We start from the raw sequence: 14,343 nt of genomic DNA, 5'->3' as shown, positions 1-14,343 counted from the left end.
AATAATTCTTAAGACTTTATTAAAACTTTTATGAGTTAAGGTGAGCTGGTAGTGGTCAGTGCAATTGATTTCCAGTGTCAGCGATCATTGATTAGGGTTTGATTCCTGCCGTTGTCTGTACATTTGTATGTATTTCCTGTGACTGCCATTGTCTGTAAGTTTCAACATTTTCCCTGTGATTGCGTGAGTTTCCTCTGGGTGCTCAGGTTTCCTTCCACTTTCCAAAGACGTACAGGTTAGGGTTAGTGATTTGTGGTCATGCTATGTTAGTGCTGGAAACAGTGACACTTCACAAACAAGAGAAAATCTGTAGGTGCTGGAAATCCAAGCAACACACACACGATGCTGGAGGAACTCAGCAGGTCAGGCAGCATGTATGGAAAAAACAGACGGTCGGCATTTCAGGCTGAAACCCTTCAGAAGGACTGCAGGCAAAAGACTGAGGTGGGGTAAGGGGAGAGAGAACCACAACAGGTGAAACCTGGAGGGGGAGGGATGAAGTAAAAAGCTGAGAAGTTCATTGGTGAAACCTGCATGCTACTCCGTAAGTGATGATGGTAATGACGCATTTCACTGTTTGGATGTGCGTGTGACAAATAAAGCTGATCTTTAATCTTTTGAATTTCAAAACATGTGTCATTTGTGGCTCACTTCTCCACTTTCTTTTCTATACCAAGGAGTGTTTAGAATACTTTCCCTTGTAGCCATGATTTTATCTTTTTGCCCCTCATAATCCAGTGACACAAACAGTCTATTCAGATAAAGTGATTCACCTTGCTCCTGACCAACAACACTATTCAGTGATCACAATGTTTTTATTTTATTTTTAAGTTTTATTTAGAGAGAGAGTGCGGAATAGGCCCTTTGAGCTATGCTGCCCAACAACCTGGATTTAATTCTAACCTAAACATGGGACAATTTACAATGACCAATTAACCTACTAACTGGAACGTCTTTGTAGGAGGAAACCAGAGCACCAGGAGAAAACGCACGCATTCCATGGGGAGTATGTGCAGAGACTCCTTACAAAGGAGGCCAGGATTGAACTCTGAACTACCGATGTCCCAAGCTGGCATAGTGTCACACTAACTGTTACATTACCATGGTGCACTGTGCTACAATGGAGAAATCAAATACTGATTGGATGACTGTGGTGCGTCACCCCATGGTCTGTAGGGATGACCCTGAGCTTTCTGTGCTTGCTATTTTGCTCCTCCATCCCATGTCCAGACTGGCTTCTGTGCCTTTTTACACTGTTATAATAAGCCTCAGTGCATTTTAAGAAACAACTCACTTTGCACTTCGGCACTTTTGGTAACTCCCACTTTCCTGTGTGTATTAGAATGGGATAGGCCTCCTGTCACTGATATTAACTCCATTTTCTTTCAATTTGCATAGGACCTGATGGGCAAGTCCTTTACTCCCCTGTTGTTACTTAGTGGCCTCTTTTCATTGTGGGCAGCATGGTAGCTTAGTGGTTAGCATATGGCTTTACAGCACCAGTGATTGGGGTTCAATTCCCACCACTGTCTGTAAGGAGTTTGTACCTTCTCTGCCTGATTGTGTAAATTTCCTCTAGGTGCTCCAGATTCCTCCCACATCCCAAAAACATACGGATTAGGATTAGTGAGTTATGTTGACCCTGGATGCATGGCAATGCTTGCAGGTTCCCCTCAGCACATATTTGGACTGTGTTGAAAAGGAGTACAGTGATGTTTGGGGCTGAGACCCTTCACCAGTCCTGATGAAGGCTCTCAGCCTGAAATGTTGCCTGTACTCTTTTCCATAGATGCTGCCTGGCCTACTGTGCTCCTGTAGCATTTTGTGTGTGTTGCTTGGATTTCCAGCATCTGCAGATATTCTCTTGTTTGTTTGGACTGTTAGTCATTGAAGCAAATGATGCATTTCATAGTTTCAATGATTTGGACGTAGATGTGACGAGGCTAATTTTTTCGTAGCTTAGTAAGCAAACAAACCATGCTCTTACTTTCAGCCTTTATTAACTCATTGACTAAGTGACTTTACATACACCTTAGACACATGGTACCCCTAGCCTTACCCTATCAGAAATACTTTGTCCCTGCCATCTTTCTCTCCGATCTGCACTTTGTAGTAGCTTTCTCTCCTTTCCAGTTGTGCTTTAAGTGTCTTTGACCTGAAATACTAACTTCCTCTTCTTTTTTTTTACAAAACGCTGCCTGATCTGCAAAATTGCTTTCTGTTTTTGTGTTATACTGAGATCTGTAGTGATAAGGTGTCCTGTGCCTGGATTTTCACTTCTCCATTTCAGTTTTGAGTCTGGAGGCTTTAGAATGTGGGAGAAACCCATGTGGTCACAGGGCAAATATGCAAACATCTTGCTGACTGGCGGAATTGAACCTGCATCTCTGGTGCTGCAATAGCTGTACACTAAGTGCTGCAGGAGTAAAAGATAATGTTGAGGTGGGTCAAAAATGATGATGGTGAACGGCAGAGCAGGCTCAAAGGAGCTGATGCTGTGTTTCCTGCTGTTTCGATTTGATTGCTAAATTAAATGGGCAGGTAGGTGTAAACTTGGTGAGTTTGCCTGGCAACATTAGTTGTAGCAGCCGAAAGCTTCATCTGAGCTTTTGCTCTCACTAAATCAGTCACGTCCAGTGACCTCTGACCTCCAACCTTCCACCTTGAACACTAATTTCAACATGGAGATTCTGCTGCCGATGTCTTAACATACAGGCAGTCCCCGGGTTACGTATGAGTTCCGTTCTTGAGTCCATCTTTAAGTTGGATTTGTACGTAAGTCGGAACAAGTACATCCAATATTATTTAGCGTCAGTCAAATGTTTGTCTTAGTATATAGTATATATTTTACCTTTCTATGCATATAAAACACTTAAGAAATGTATGTATTCCAATAATCTGCGTTGCTTAGTAATAATTGTAGCTTTCATCGGGGCAGGGCCTTTCACATGCTCCATTATTCTCACTTTATCCGTTATTCTTTAAAATTGTTGCGATCATTGACCGACTGTAGCCTAACACTTTTCCAATGACCAATGGCGTTTCACCTCTTTCCAGACACTTTATTATTTCCACTTTATTTTCAATCACGATTGCTTCCCGTCAATGGAACAGAAACACTGTGGGCGGCAGGTCCCGACCTGCGCCGACTCCCGAGGTCTGCTGGGTCCTAAGGACCACAGTACTGAATTCCCCGGGTGCTAAACTGCACTACACTGAGACAGGTTAAATGGGACAAGTGGGAGCTGTGCTGGGTTTGGGTATTTGATCCTCCACAATATTCCGCGTGGGAATTTAAACTGGAGATGGCAGTGATTTTTTTTTACAAGGTCGAGTTGTAAGCTCGACATCAACCTGGCACAGATGGAACAGGAGTCACTGGATCGATAATCAACCCGGCACGGGAGCGGTCTGTCACTAAATTGAACTCGGGAACCTCCGTTCTCTAGCCCAGTGCTGATCTGACTGCGCCACCAACCGACCAGAACGGGGGTGGGGGGGGGTGTGTCAGAGTGAATCTTACTAAGAAAAATTAAAGCCAAATACAAAGTTAAACACTTAACACAGAGACAACGGCAACGACTTAAAATGGTGGACGGTGTTGCAATCCGGCTTAAAATGGCGGACGGCGTTCTCCTTCCTCGGTTCGTAAGTACGAGTTGTCCGTAAGTCAGACATAGCTAACTCGGAGACTGCCTGTATTTTTATTTTCCCATTGATTCTGCTGACTTTGCTTTCTCATCCAACAGTGTTTGTTTTTTAATGTTTTGTTATATTTTAAATCCCTTCATGGCCTTGGGACTCTTATTTCTGTAACATTAATCTGAAGCGTTTGTACTCCATTTCTCAGACATCCTGGATTCTCATCAGTCTGTGATTGTGCTCCTTTGGCTGCCTCAGCCTGGATCTGTTTCTGAAACCATTCTTATCTTTCATCAAGTTGCTCTTTAAAATGCTTCTCTGAACAGATTTATTGGCATCTACCTATATGATACCAAATCTGTTTAGAGAATCAGAGTGTCATAGCACAGAAACAGGTCCTTTGGCCCATCTAGTATGTGCTTACCTGGTTTTCTGCCTATTCGCATCTACCTGCACCTGGATTATGTTCCTCCATATCTCTCATCCACGTACCTATCTTGTCTTAAGATATTACATTTGAACCAACATCTACCACTTCCTGTGGGCATACTCAAATCCATAGAATAATAACCATAACAGAATCAATAAAAGACCACCCAACTAGAGCATTCAACCAGGGTGCAGAAGACAACAAACTGCAAATACAAAACAAATAATGAACATAAATGAGCAATAAATATCAAGAACGTAAGATGAAGAGTCCTTGAAAGTGAGTCCATTGGCTGTGGGAACATTTCACTGATGGGGCAAGTAAAGTTGGGTGAAGTTATCCCCTCTGGTTCAGGAGCCTGATGGTTGAGGGCTAATAACTGTTCCTGAACCTGGCTGTATGAGTCCTAAGGGTCTTGTACCTTCTTCCTGATGGCAGCAGCGAGATGAGAGCATATCCTGGGTGTTGGAGGTCCCTGATAGACACTGAAATAGGATGGGAGAAATATCCTCAGTTTTTCTACAGCTTGGGGATGCCATCAGATGCATTTCTGATCTCATTTCACGTGAGGTTATATACTGATCCTGGTCTGTTGGCTCCTCACCACACTGTACTTATTTAAAAGGAACACTTCCACACTTGTCAAAGCAAGTAGAAGTTCATTGTCATTGGACTGTACATGTAACCAAATGAAACAACATTCTTCCAGACCACAGTGCAACCACAGCACCTAACGCAAAATATTACCACAAATAAATTACCACAAAGTGTATGTAGTGTGCAGTATAGTAGTCAGTAAGCAGCTGGCTGTCCTAGTGCTAAGACCTGGGTGGTGGTCTGTTGCTGAGCATATCTGCCGAGAGGGCAAAGTGAACACAGCACAGTAAACAGTCATTGCCTTGATGAATGTGTACCCTGACACAATTCAAGCTTGAATCTACTTGGTAACTTCTACAGCTAAGGGATATTTTTGAAGAATTGTCAGCTAAAGGATAGGCAATGTTGTATAGTAAGAAGCTAATTATCCAGTATTGTTAGTACAGTGGTAATATTGGAACAGTGAATTCTGGGGCTGTTGGATGCTAGACCAAAAGATATTTCCAGATGTTGGGGAAGTCCAGAACGAGGGGTCACAGTTTAAGGATAAAAGGGAGGCCTTTTAGGACTGAGATGAGGAAAAACTTCTTCACACAGAGAGTGGTGAATCTGTGGAATTCTCTGCCACAGGAAACAGTTGAGGCCAGTTCATTGGCTATATTTAAGCGGGAGTTAGATTTGGCCCTTTTGGCTAAAGGGATCAGGGGGTATGGAGATTAGGCAGGTATAGGGTTCTGAGTTGGATGATCAGCCATGATCATACCGAATGGTGGTGCAGGCTTTAAGGGCCGAATGGCCTACTCCTGCACCTATTTTCTATGTTTCTGTATAGGAGCAGAATTGGGCCATTTGACCATCAAGTCTGCTCTGTCATTTCATCATGGCTGATCCATTTCCCTCTCAACCCCAATCTCCCACCTTTTTCCTATACCCCTTCATGTCCTTATTGGAAGAGTTGTCGTTCAAAGGCCATGTGCCTTTGTTGTGGTCACAACATTCTGTTGAGCATCGTAATGTGGAATGATGCAATTTCAATTCACTGATTTATTGGCAGAAGGCAAATGTGGACGGCGGGGTAGCTGTGTGGCCTCAGTTGTAGAATTATGTACCTGTGGGTATCCTGTGACTGTCACATGACCAGAATGTAATTGAGGCTCTGCTGGGCATGATGTAATGGTCTTGTGATGGTGGAGTGATGTACTTTTCCAGCCAGTGAGAGGTCATGTGATGGCCTGTTTCAACAGGGTATAAAAGGAGAACCCCTCCCTGTGATGCAGGTCAGTTCGTGGTTTAATTCGTCAGTGACTCCGTTCTGCTGCGTATTTGATTTCATGATACGCAGTTTCGTTTTAAAAGTGGAGTTTTAGTTTCTGCTGTAAGAATCGTTGTGCTGGCAGTTCTGAAAATCACTGCCAGTTAAAGTCCAGTCGGAGAGTGAAAATTTATCGGAGTTTGGGAAGCCGAAGAATCGAGGAAAGTTGGTGGTAAAACAGGTTCGACCTTACTTGATCCTCTTTTGAAGGGAATTAGTAACCTGCAATCCAAGATAGCTCCTGCTAAAAGAACAGAAAGAGCTGGATGCAGGGTTTCGCCATGGAAAGGTCAGTGCCTTTAAGCCATTTTATTTCCTTCATAGTAAATCCTTCAGGCAAGGTATACTTTGGCTGGGAGCAGCAGTAATGTCACGAAAGAGAATTTATTACTTCAAGGACAGTCTCTCCTAACTGACTGTAAATCATTTTGGACTTTTTGCAATACTATAAAGAACTGAGTTCGCATTTCTCGCTTTAAGAACTGGTCGACGACTTCCGGTTAAGTTAGTCGTTTGTTTACTTTTGGGTTTTTTTTTAGCAGTGTTTAATAAATGTTTTATTTTTTATAAAAAAAACCTGTCTCAATTATATATTCATTGTTGCTGGATCGTAACAGTAGCGAGGACTAGGCCTCAAGCTTCAGTGTCGCCTGTTTACAGACACCCAGGAGAGGGGCACAGAGCTGGTGTGCTCCACCAGAAGGCGGTGTGGTGTCCAAACTGGAGTTGGTGCTGCCCCTCAATGTTTGCTTGGCAGAAGACAAAACTATTGTGTTTGACTGAAGCCTGCTGCAGCATTTATGGACTCAGGCTCCTGGACTATATTTTTTTTGTGTGACTCTATTGTACTGATATGTTATATGTGCCTTGTGCTGTGTATGACTATTGGTACTGTGTTTTGCACCTTGGCTCTGGAGGAATGCTGTTTCGTTTGGTTGTGTTCATGGGTATTCATGTATGGTTGAATGACAATTGAACTTGAATTTATTGTGCTGTATCTCTTAAAAGAAATTAATCTGTCAAATAAAAGCTGCTGGGGGAATTCAAGGTAGCTGTAATCCGGTTCCTTCAATAATCCGGCACTGATTTCAAATTTACCACGCAACTGTAATTTCAAATTTCCTGGGCCACCGTACCAATCTGCTGCACATTGTTTTGGTCGCACTAGATCTGTTCACGTGTTGGCGCGCTCTTGTAAACACAGACAGGCGATTCTTGCTTGTTTTCCTGCAATAATATCTTTTGGGTGAGGCGCAGCCCCCCCCCCCCCCCCCCCCAGCGCCTGCCCGTCTCACCTGCCAGCAGCAGGGGAGCTGACGTGCGCTGGGTCGGTCTGCCTTCTCGCCCGCCGGCCGGCAGTCGCACACTGCCCTCTGGCATCGCCCAGCCGGCACTCTGTTCTCTTCTGCCTACGACCTCAGATCAGACGTGGCGACCCACTGAATTTAAGCATATTACTAAGTGGAGGAAAAGAAACTAACGAGGATTCCTTCAGTAACTGTGAGGTAAGAGCCCAGCACCAAATCCCTGGCCGCCTGGCGGTCGCGTGAAATGTGGTGTATAGAAGATCTCCTTTCTCCGACTTCTGCTTCTGCTCACCCAGATGTGCTGCCACCATCATCAGTTTTTGAAGAAACTGTTGTGCCAGTTTCAGCACCAGTTCCTGATGCTTCACTCACTTTTCAAGATGATGATGTTGATGATCCTGACAACCCCACACTTGCAGACATGTAACTTTGCCTGAAGGTATATTAAATGTCTCACTTTAGAAGTGGAAGTGCTCAACTGTTCTGCATAAATTAATTCCTGTACATTTACCTATACCCTTTATTTTATCTGTTCCTGTACAGTATATTACTTTATTAAAATTTCACTTGCTACTCATTTAATATTTGTTTTATTATCTAACTTGTACTCATTTACATCATATTTTAAAGGTATGATGAGGCGGTTAGCTATTGCTTAATGTGATCCTTCTGTAATCCAGCATTTTCACTAATCCGGCACTCTGCAGGTTCCAGTGGTGCTGGGTTAGTGAAGGTTGACCTGTATTAAAGTACATATCTCGCCATAACAACCCTGAGATTCATCATCTTGTGGGCATACTCAGCAAATCTATAGAATAGTAACTATAATTGGATCAGTGAAAGATCAGCCAGAGTGCAGAAAACTGTGCAAATGCAAATAAATAGCAATAAAAAACAAGAATGTGAGATAATGAGATAGAGTCCTTGAAAGTGAGATATTGGTTGTGGGAACATTTCAAATGAAGTTAAGTGTAGTTATCCCCTTTTATTAAAGAACCTGATGGTTGAGGGGTAGTAACTGTTCTTGAACCTAGTGCTGAAAGTCAAGAGGCTCTTGTACCTTCCACCTGATGGCAACAGCGAGAAAAGAATGTCATCTGGGTGGTGGGGATCTCTGATGATGGACGCTGCTTTTCCTACAACAGTGTTTCATGTAGATGTGCTCAGTGGTTGGGAGAACTTTACCCTTGATGGACTGGGCCAAGTCTAATACTTCCTGTGGGGTTTTCCTTTCAAAGGCATTGGTGTTTCACCCAGTAATTGTACTCCACTACACACCTATAGAAGTTTGTCAGAATTTTAGATGTCATGCTGAATGCCATGCTTTCTTCGCAAATGCACTTGCATGCTAGGTCCAGGACATTGGTTTAAATGTCACCTGCAGCAGTGATAAGTGGGGATCAGGGGTACAAGTGCTGAAATCTGTTAAGAAAAGTAATAATGTGAACCATTGAAGGCAGATACAGATGGGCCAGATTGAGAGGATGTAGTGTTTTGGGGAGTAGGGTGATGGAACTGGGGGTGGGGGGGGGGGCGGGTTTGAAGTTGATGTTATGGAAAAGGAAACAAAAAAATGAAGTTTAATTGTCAAGTCAACCATACACATGAATAAAGATACTGGCAATCTGAAACTAAAACACAATTTTCAAAGTTCAAAGTACATGTGTCACCGTATACAACCCTGAGATTCATTTTCTTGTGGGCATACTCAATCCATAATAGAATAATAACTATACAGAATCAATGAATGACTGCAACAACTTAGTCATTCAACCAGTGTACAAAAGACCACAATCTGTGCAAATACCAAAAGCAAGTTATAATAAACAAATAAGCAATAAAAATCAAGAAAATGAGATGAAAAGTCCTTGAAAGTGAGCCCATAGTTTATAGGAACATTTCAATGATGGAGTGAGTGAAATTAAGTGAAGTTGTCTCCTCTGGTTCAGGAGCCTGATGGCTGAGGGGTAATGCTGTTCTTGAACCTGATGGTGTGGGTCTTTGTGTAGTGGAGTGGACGTTAAGATAATGTTCCATATAGTGAGAGAATCTAGGACCAGGGGGCAAAACCACAGAACCGAGATGAGGAATTTCTTTAGCCAGAAGGTGATGAATCTGTGGAATTCATTGCCACAGATGGCTGTTGAGGTCAAGTCATTGGGTGTATTTAAATAAGTTGCTAGGTTAATTACTAAGGGTGTCAAAAGTTATGGGGAGAGAGCTGGAGAATGGGGTTGAGATGGTGATAGATCAGCCATGATAGAATGGCAGTGCAGATTAGATGGGCTGAATAGCCTGGGTTTGCTCTTAAGTCTTATGGTCATTCTGTGAGAAGATGAAACGTTCATTGCTTTCGTGACTTTGCTAATTCCATAGGACTTGATAGCTAATGAGTATAGTTTTATAGTATTTTCACAGTTGTTACTTGAACTCTTTCTGTTGCACAGGGCAAGCTATTTGGACTTGGTATGATAGTCATGTGGATTTTAGTAAAATGTAATTGCTTTTAGATTTCGAGCGGTCTAAATACTTTGTCCTTGGCAAGACTTGCCTGAACTGTTGAGTGCCACAGTTTTTAATTGCAGGCTGAATTTGACTAATGAAATGATGTTCTAAACTTATAGGAAATGAAGTAAATAAATGCAAAATGTTTTCTGGAAAACCAGTAATGAATAAAAATATACGCTTTTATTTATTGTTACAGCGGCGACTTCGACATCTGCGAAGTATTGCAGCACGAAACATCGTCAGCAGGAATGGTTCTCATCTTCTGGACACCTACTTTAGCCTACATTTGTGTGATGATAAGAAGATCTTTACAGGTAATCTTTACATGAAATTGACTTGCGCAAAATAAGATTTTGTTGAAAAGTACAGGAGCATATATGGCAAAACAACACTTTGAAATAGAGCCTGCAGAAGGACGAGCAGATTAAGGGGGTTCCCCACCTTGTTTGTGCTATGGAACCTTATTATTAACCGAAGAGTCTGTTAGAAGAATGGGCAAAGAAATAGAAGATAGAATACAGTGTCAGGAAATGTATGGTTGTTCCCTTTGGTTGAAGAAATAATGGTGCAGGCTATTTTTAAAAATGGAGAGTATATTCAAGGTCGTTTAACATCATTTCCTGTACACAAGTGTAAAGGAGAACAAAATAATCGTTACTCCAGGTCTGCTGCAGTACAAATAAACACAGGAAGATAAAAGACACTAATAAAAAACACAGTAAGTATAAATGCATATACAAATATGAGATAGCTTATATACATTGATTGTATGTCCAGAAACTGACGCTAGAAGCCAGAGATGCAAAGGAAGTCCTGGTGCACATTTCCCTAAAGGTTTACTTGCAGGTTAAGTTGGCGGGAAGGAAGTATAATACAATGCTAGAATTCATTTTGAGAGGACTGGAATACAAAGAAAGGATGTAGTGCTGAGGCTTATAAATGATTGGGCAGACTGCACTTGGAGTATTGTGAGCAATTTTGGGTTTCTTATCTAAGAAAGGATGTGCTTACTTTGGAGAGGGTCCAGAGGAGGTTCACAAGAATGATCCAGGAATGAAAAGGTTAATGTATGAGGAGCACTCGATAGCTCTGTGCCTGTACTGGCTAAAGCTTAGATGGGTGACAAGGGTTGGTGAAATCTTATTGAAACCTGTTGAATATTGAGAGACCTAGATAAAGTGGATGTAGTGAGAATGTTTCATATAGTAGGTGAGTCTAGGACCAGAGGGCACAGCCTCATAATAGAAGGACGCCCCTTTGGAACAGAGATGAGGAGCCAGAGTGGTGTATCTTTGGAGTTCATTGCCTCAGACAGTTGTGGAACTCAAGTCACTGGGTAATATTTAAAGCAGATGTTGATGGGTTCTTGATTAGTAAGGGTGTCAAAAGTTGTGGGGAGATGGCAGGCGAATAGGGCTGAGAGGGATAATAAATCAGCCATGATGGAATGGCAGATTAGGCTCAATGGGCTGAATGGCCCAATTCTAATCCTGTGTCTTATAGTCTTAAAGTAACTGAGGTTTCTACTGCGATTAGGAGGATCTGCAAAGTAGGGCATTGGTTTTAGTTATTTTTGAATATCAGAGGTACAAAACATTACATTTTTTTTATAATAGATGGAATGAAATTTCCCTTGAGTTAGAATCAGGGCATTTCACTGGACATTACATTAACTGTTGTACTGTTATAGTTAAATCCTTAGAAGTCTTGCCTTCCCATCTTGTTTTAATTGAACTGTTTAATTTACTCCAACTCCATCTATTTAACATTGGCATTAAAAGTAGATGTCTTAATTCCTTATCGATGCAGTGTGACACTTTTCTAGCAAAGGTTCCAAGAGTTTTTGAAGATTCTGCACAATGCTTGTCTTTGCTTGGTTGGTTCAAAAGAGGTTTGAATGAATTAATGTTTGATTAACTCCCGCATCACTGTGCTGAGGCCCAGATGTTCATCTTGAGGACGGTGACACAGTGGAACCTGCCATGGGACCTGCCTTGGGTTATCAACACAAAAATGGAATCTGGTGGTATCAGTTTGTAACTTTTGCAGCATTTTGGATCTGATTTGCTGCCATTTTCCACCAGCATTGGTTTTAATACAAAACTAGTAATTTATAATTAGTGGTAATTAAGAATAATTGAGAAATAGTAAGTAATTAGTACATCGTCAAGTATATTGTGCGACTTGCTTTGAAGTTAGGATGTTGAATTGTTTTGTCAGTAATTATAATCACTTCATCATAGGAAAGATGGGGAAGCTTTAGAGAGGGTGCAGAGGAGATTTACCAGAATGAAGCCTCGAGTGGGGCATAACTTATGAAGATAGGTTGAGAGAGCTAGGGCTTTTCTCTTTGAAGCGAAGTGGGGATGAAAGATGATTTAATGGATGTCAGATGGAGGGTACAACCAGAAATGTTTTCCCAGAGTGAAAATGATTGATATAAAGGGCATAATTTTAGTGATTGGAGGAGAGTGTTAGAGGTATGTTTTTTTTAACATAGATGTTATGGGTGTGTGGAATGCCCTGCCGGGCATGGTGGTAGAGGCAGATATATTCAGGATATTTAAGAAAAAAACTCTTAGATGGGCATATAGGTGTTTTGATGGTTATCTATGTAGGAGGGAGCTGTTGGATTGATCTTAAAGAGTAGGTTAAAAGGTCATTGTGTCAAAGTGCTTATACTGTGCTGTAGTGTTCTATGAATTGATCTGAATTCTTGTGAGCTTGAATTAATTGAAGATTGTCTTAAGTGTTGCACTTGGATCACAATTCTGGCCTATGATGGTCTTGAGGAACTCTTGCAGTCTCTTTCAAACCTGATTTTGATTTCATAAGCTTGTGCATTGTTGGCTCAACAATATCAACAGCTCAGGGGATGTTGCAGGAAGAGTAACTATGGTTAAAGCCATTATTTTGGAACTGTTGAATTTTACTGGTTTACACAAATACTTTTCAAAATGGATACATAACACACTTGGTTCTTTTTCTCTCCATCAGCATTTTACACCAGTGAGGTCATAAAGGATTCTTTGGTAAGTGATCTTCAATAGCCTGGCTTTGGAGATGTTTTTAAATGAATCTTATCTGCATCAGAATCTTAAAACCTTCTTTAGATTGTTGGCTGTTTTGAATTAACTTTGATTTTCAACTTTTGATAATCACTGTTCCCTCTAAGCTACACAGTAACTCAAATGCTCCTGTGCACATAGCCTTTGACATGCAGCTGGAATAAAGACAAGAGAAAATGTTTCTGAAACATGAAAGTTTTTTGTATAATATATTTCATTATACCTTTCAATTAATAAAAGTATGTTATTTTTCAATTTTCATTCTAAATATTTGAGTATGCATATTACAAAAACATTCGAAAGACTGTGCAATTTTTAGGCCGTGTTTTTAAAATAAAATCTTGCTCAGATCAGTGGTTGGTCAGCACAGCTATATATTTAGAAAAAATTAGAGGGAACATGTTTCCAGTTCATTTAAAAAAAACAAGAAATGGAGCGCTGGAGCGCACCATGTTGTGTGGAGCTGAGCAGTCATAAATAGGATTTCTTGGTGTTCTTATCAACCTAGACTCCTGAGGGCAGCTGTGTTATGTCCATCCTGCCAAACTTGGAGACAAAACACTTTGCAGATTAGGGATAAGTGATATGCCTCTTGCTTAGTGGTAAAGATCATTAGGAAGTAGGAGACAGAATAGCCATTTGACGATGCTTGCTTACTGTTACTTAAAAAAAGCAGTCATGTACTTATCTTTTGTTACCTCAGCATGACCTTTCTGCTTTAATCTGCATGTTCCTTGCTTTTTCTCTTAAGATCTAAAAGATCCATCAAAGGTCTATCAGGTGTCCTCAAAAGAAATTTCTTTACATCTCTATTGTAAATCCAAGTCAAGTTTATTGTTAATTTAACTTTATACATGAATACTGCCAAATAAGGCAATGTTTCTCCAGAACGAGGTGTAAATCACAGTAGTACACACAATAATTTAGGAAAGTAATCATTAAATCTAGAAATGAATTGTGCGTAGGTAAACAAAGTAAAGTGCTTATGTTAAATATTGTAGGGCACAGTACAGATTACCTGGTGACTCTTCAAATGTGATGCAGCAGGGAGTTCAGAAGCCTAATAATCTGAGGAAAGAAGCTGTTGCTCATCCTGACCGTTCTTGCCTTTATGTATTGGAGTTTCTTGCCTAGTGGCAGAAGGTCAAAGGATGCTGGATAGATGGGCACGCAGTGCTCCTGATGTCCCTGATAGATAATGGGGAGACCCCTAAGATCCTCTCTGCCCTTTGAACGGACTTCCGGTCCGATGCTCTGTTGCCCCCACACCAGGTGGAGATACAGCTTGTCGGGATGCTCTCAATGGTGCTTCTGTAAAATACAGTTGGGGGCAGAACCTTGCATGCCTCAATCTCCTCAGGATGTGGAGGTGCTGCTGTGTCGCCTTAGGTGGTATTGAGGGACCAGGTGAGGCTGTCCGTGATGTAAACTCCCAGAAACTTGCTGCACTTACCTCTCTCTATGGAGGAACAATTTATA

At 41.4% G+C, this 14,343-nt stretch overlaps 1 protein-coding gene across 2 annotated transcripts in view; it reads left to right on the top strand.

Moving 5' to 3' along the window:
• The window catches only part of uvrag (UV radiation resistance associated gene), a 444,611-nt gene that overhangs the window by 30,391 nt on the left and 399,877 nt on the right, over positions 1-14,343 (top strand). For both annotated transcript variants that reach the window (XM_073044289.1, XM_073044288.1), the window contains 2 exons: positions 9,993-10,110; positions 12,794-12,828. In XM_073044289.1, coding sequence (XP_072900390.1) covers positions 9,993-10,110; positions 12,794-12,828 — 153 coding nt within the window. The remainder of the gene's footprint in view (positions 1-9,992; positions 10,111-12,793; positions 12,829-14,343) is intronic.

The sequence above is a fragment of the Hemitrygon akajei genome, chromosome 4 (assembly GCF_048418815.1).
Source record: "Hemitrygon akajei chromosome 4, sHemAka1.3, whole genome shotgun sequence".
NCBI lineage: Eukaryota > Metazoa > Chordata > Chondrichthyes > Myliobatiformes > Dasyatidae > Hemitrygon > Hemitrygon akajei.
Note: the sequence above shows the minus strand (reverse complement) of the source record. Positions and strands in the feature narration are given on the sequence as shown.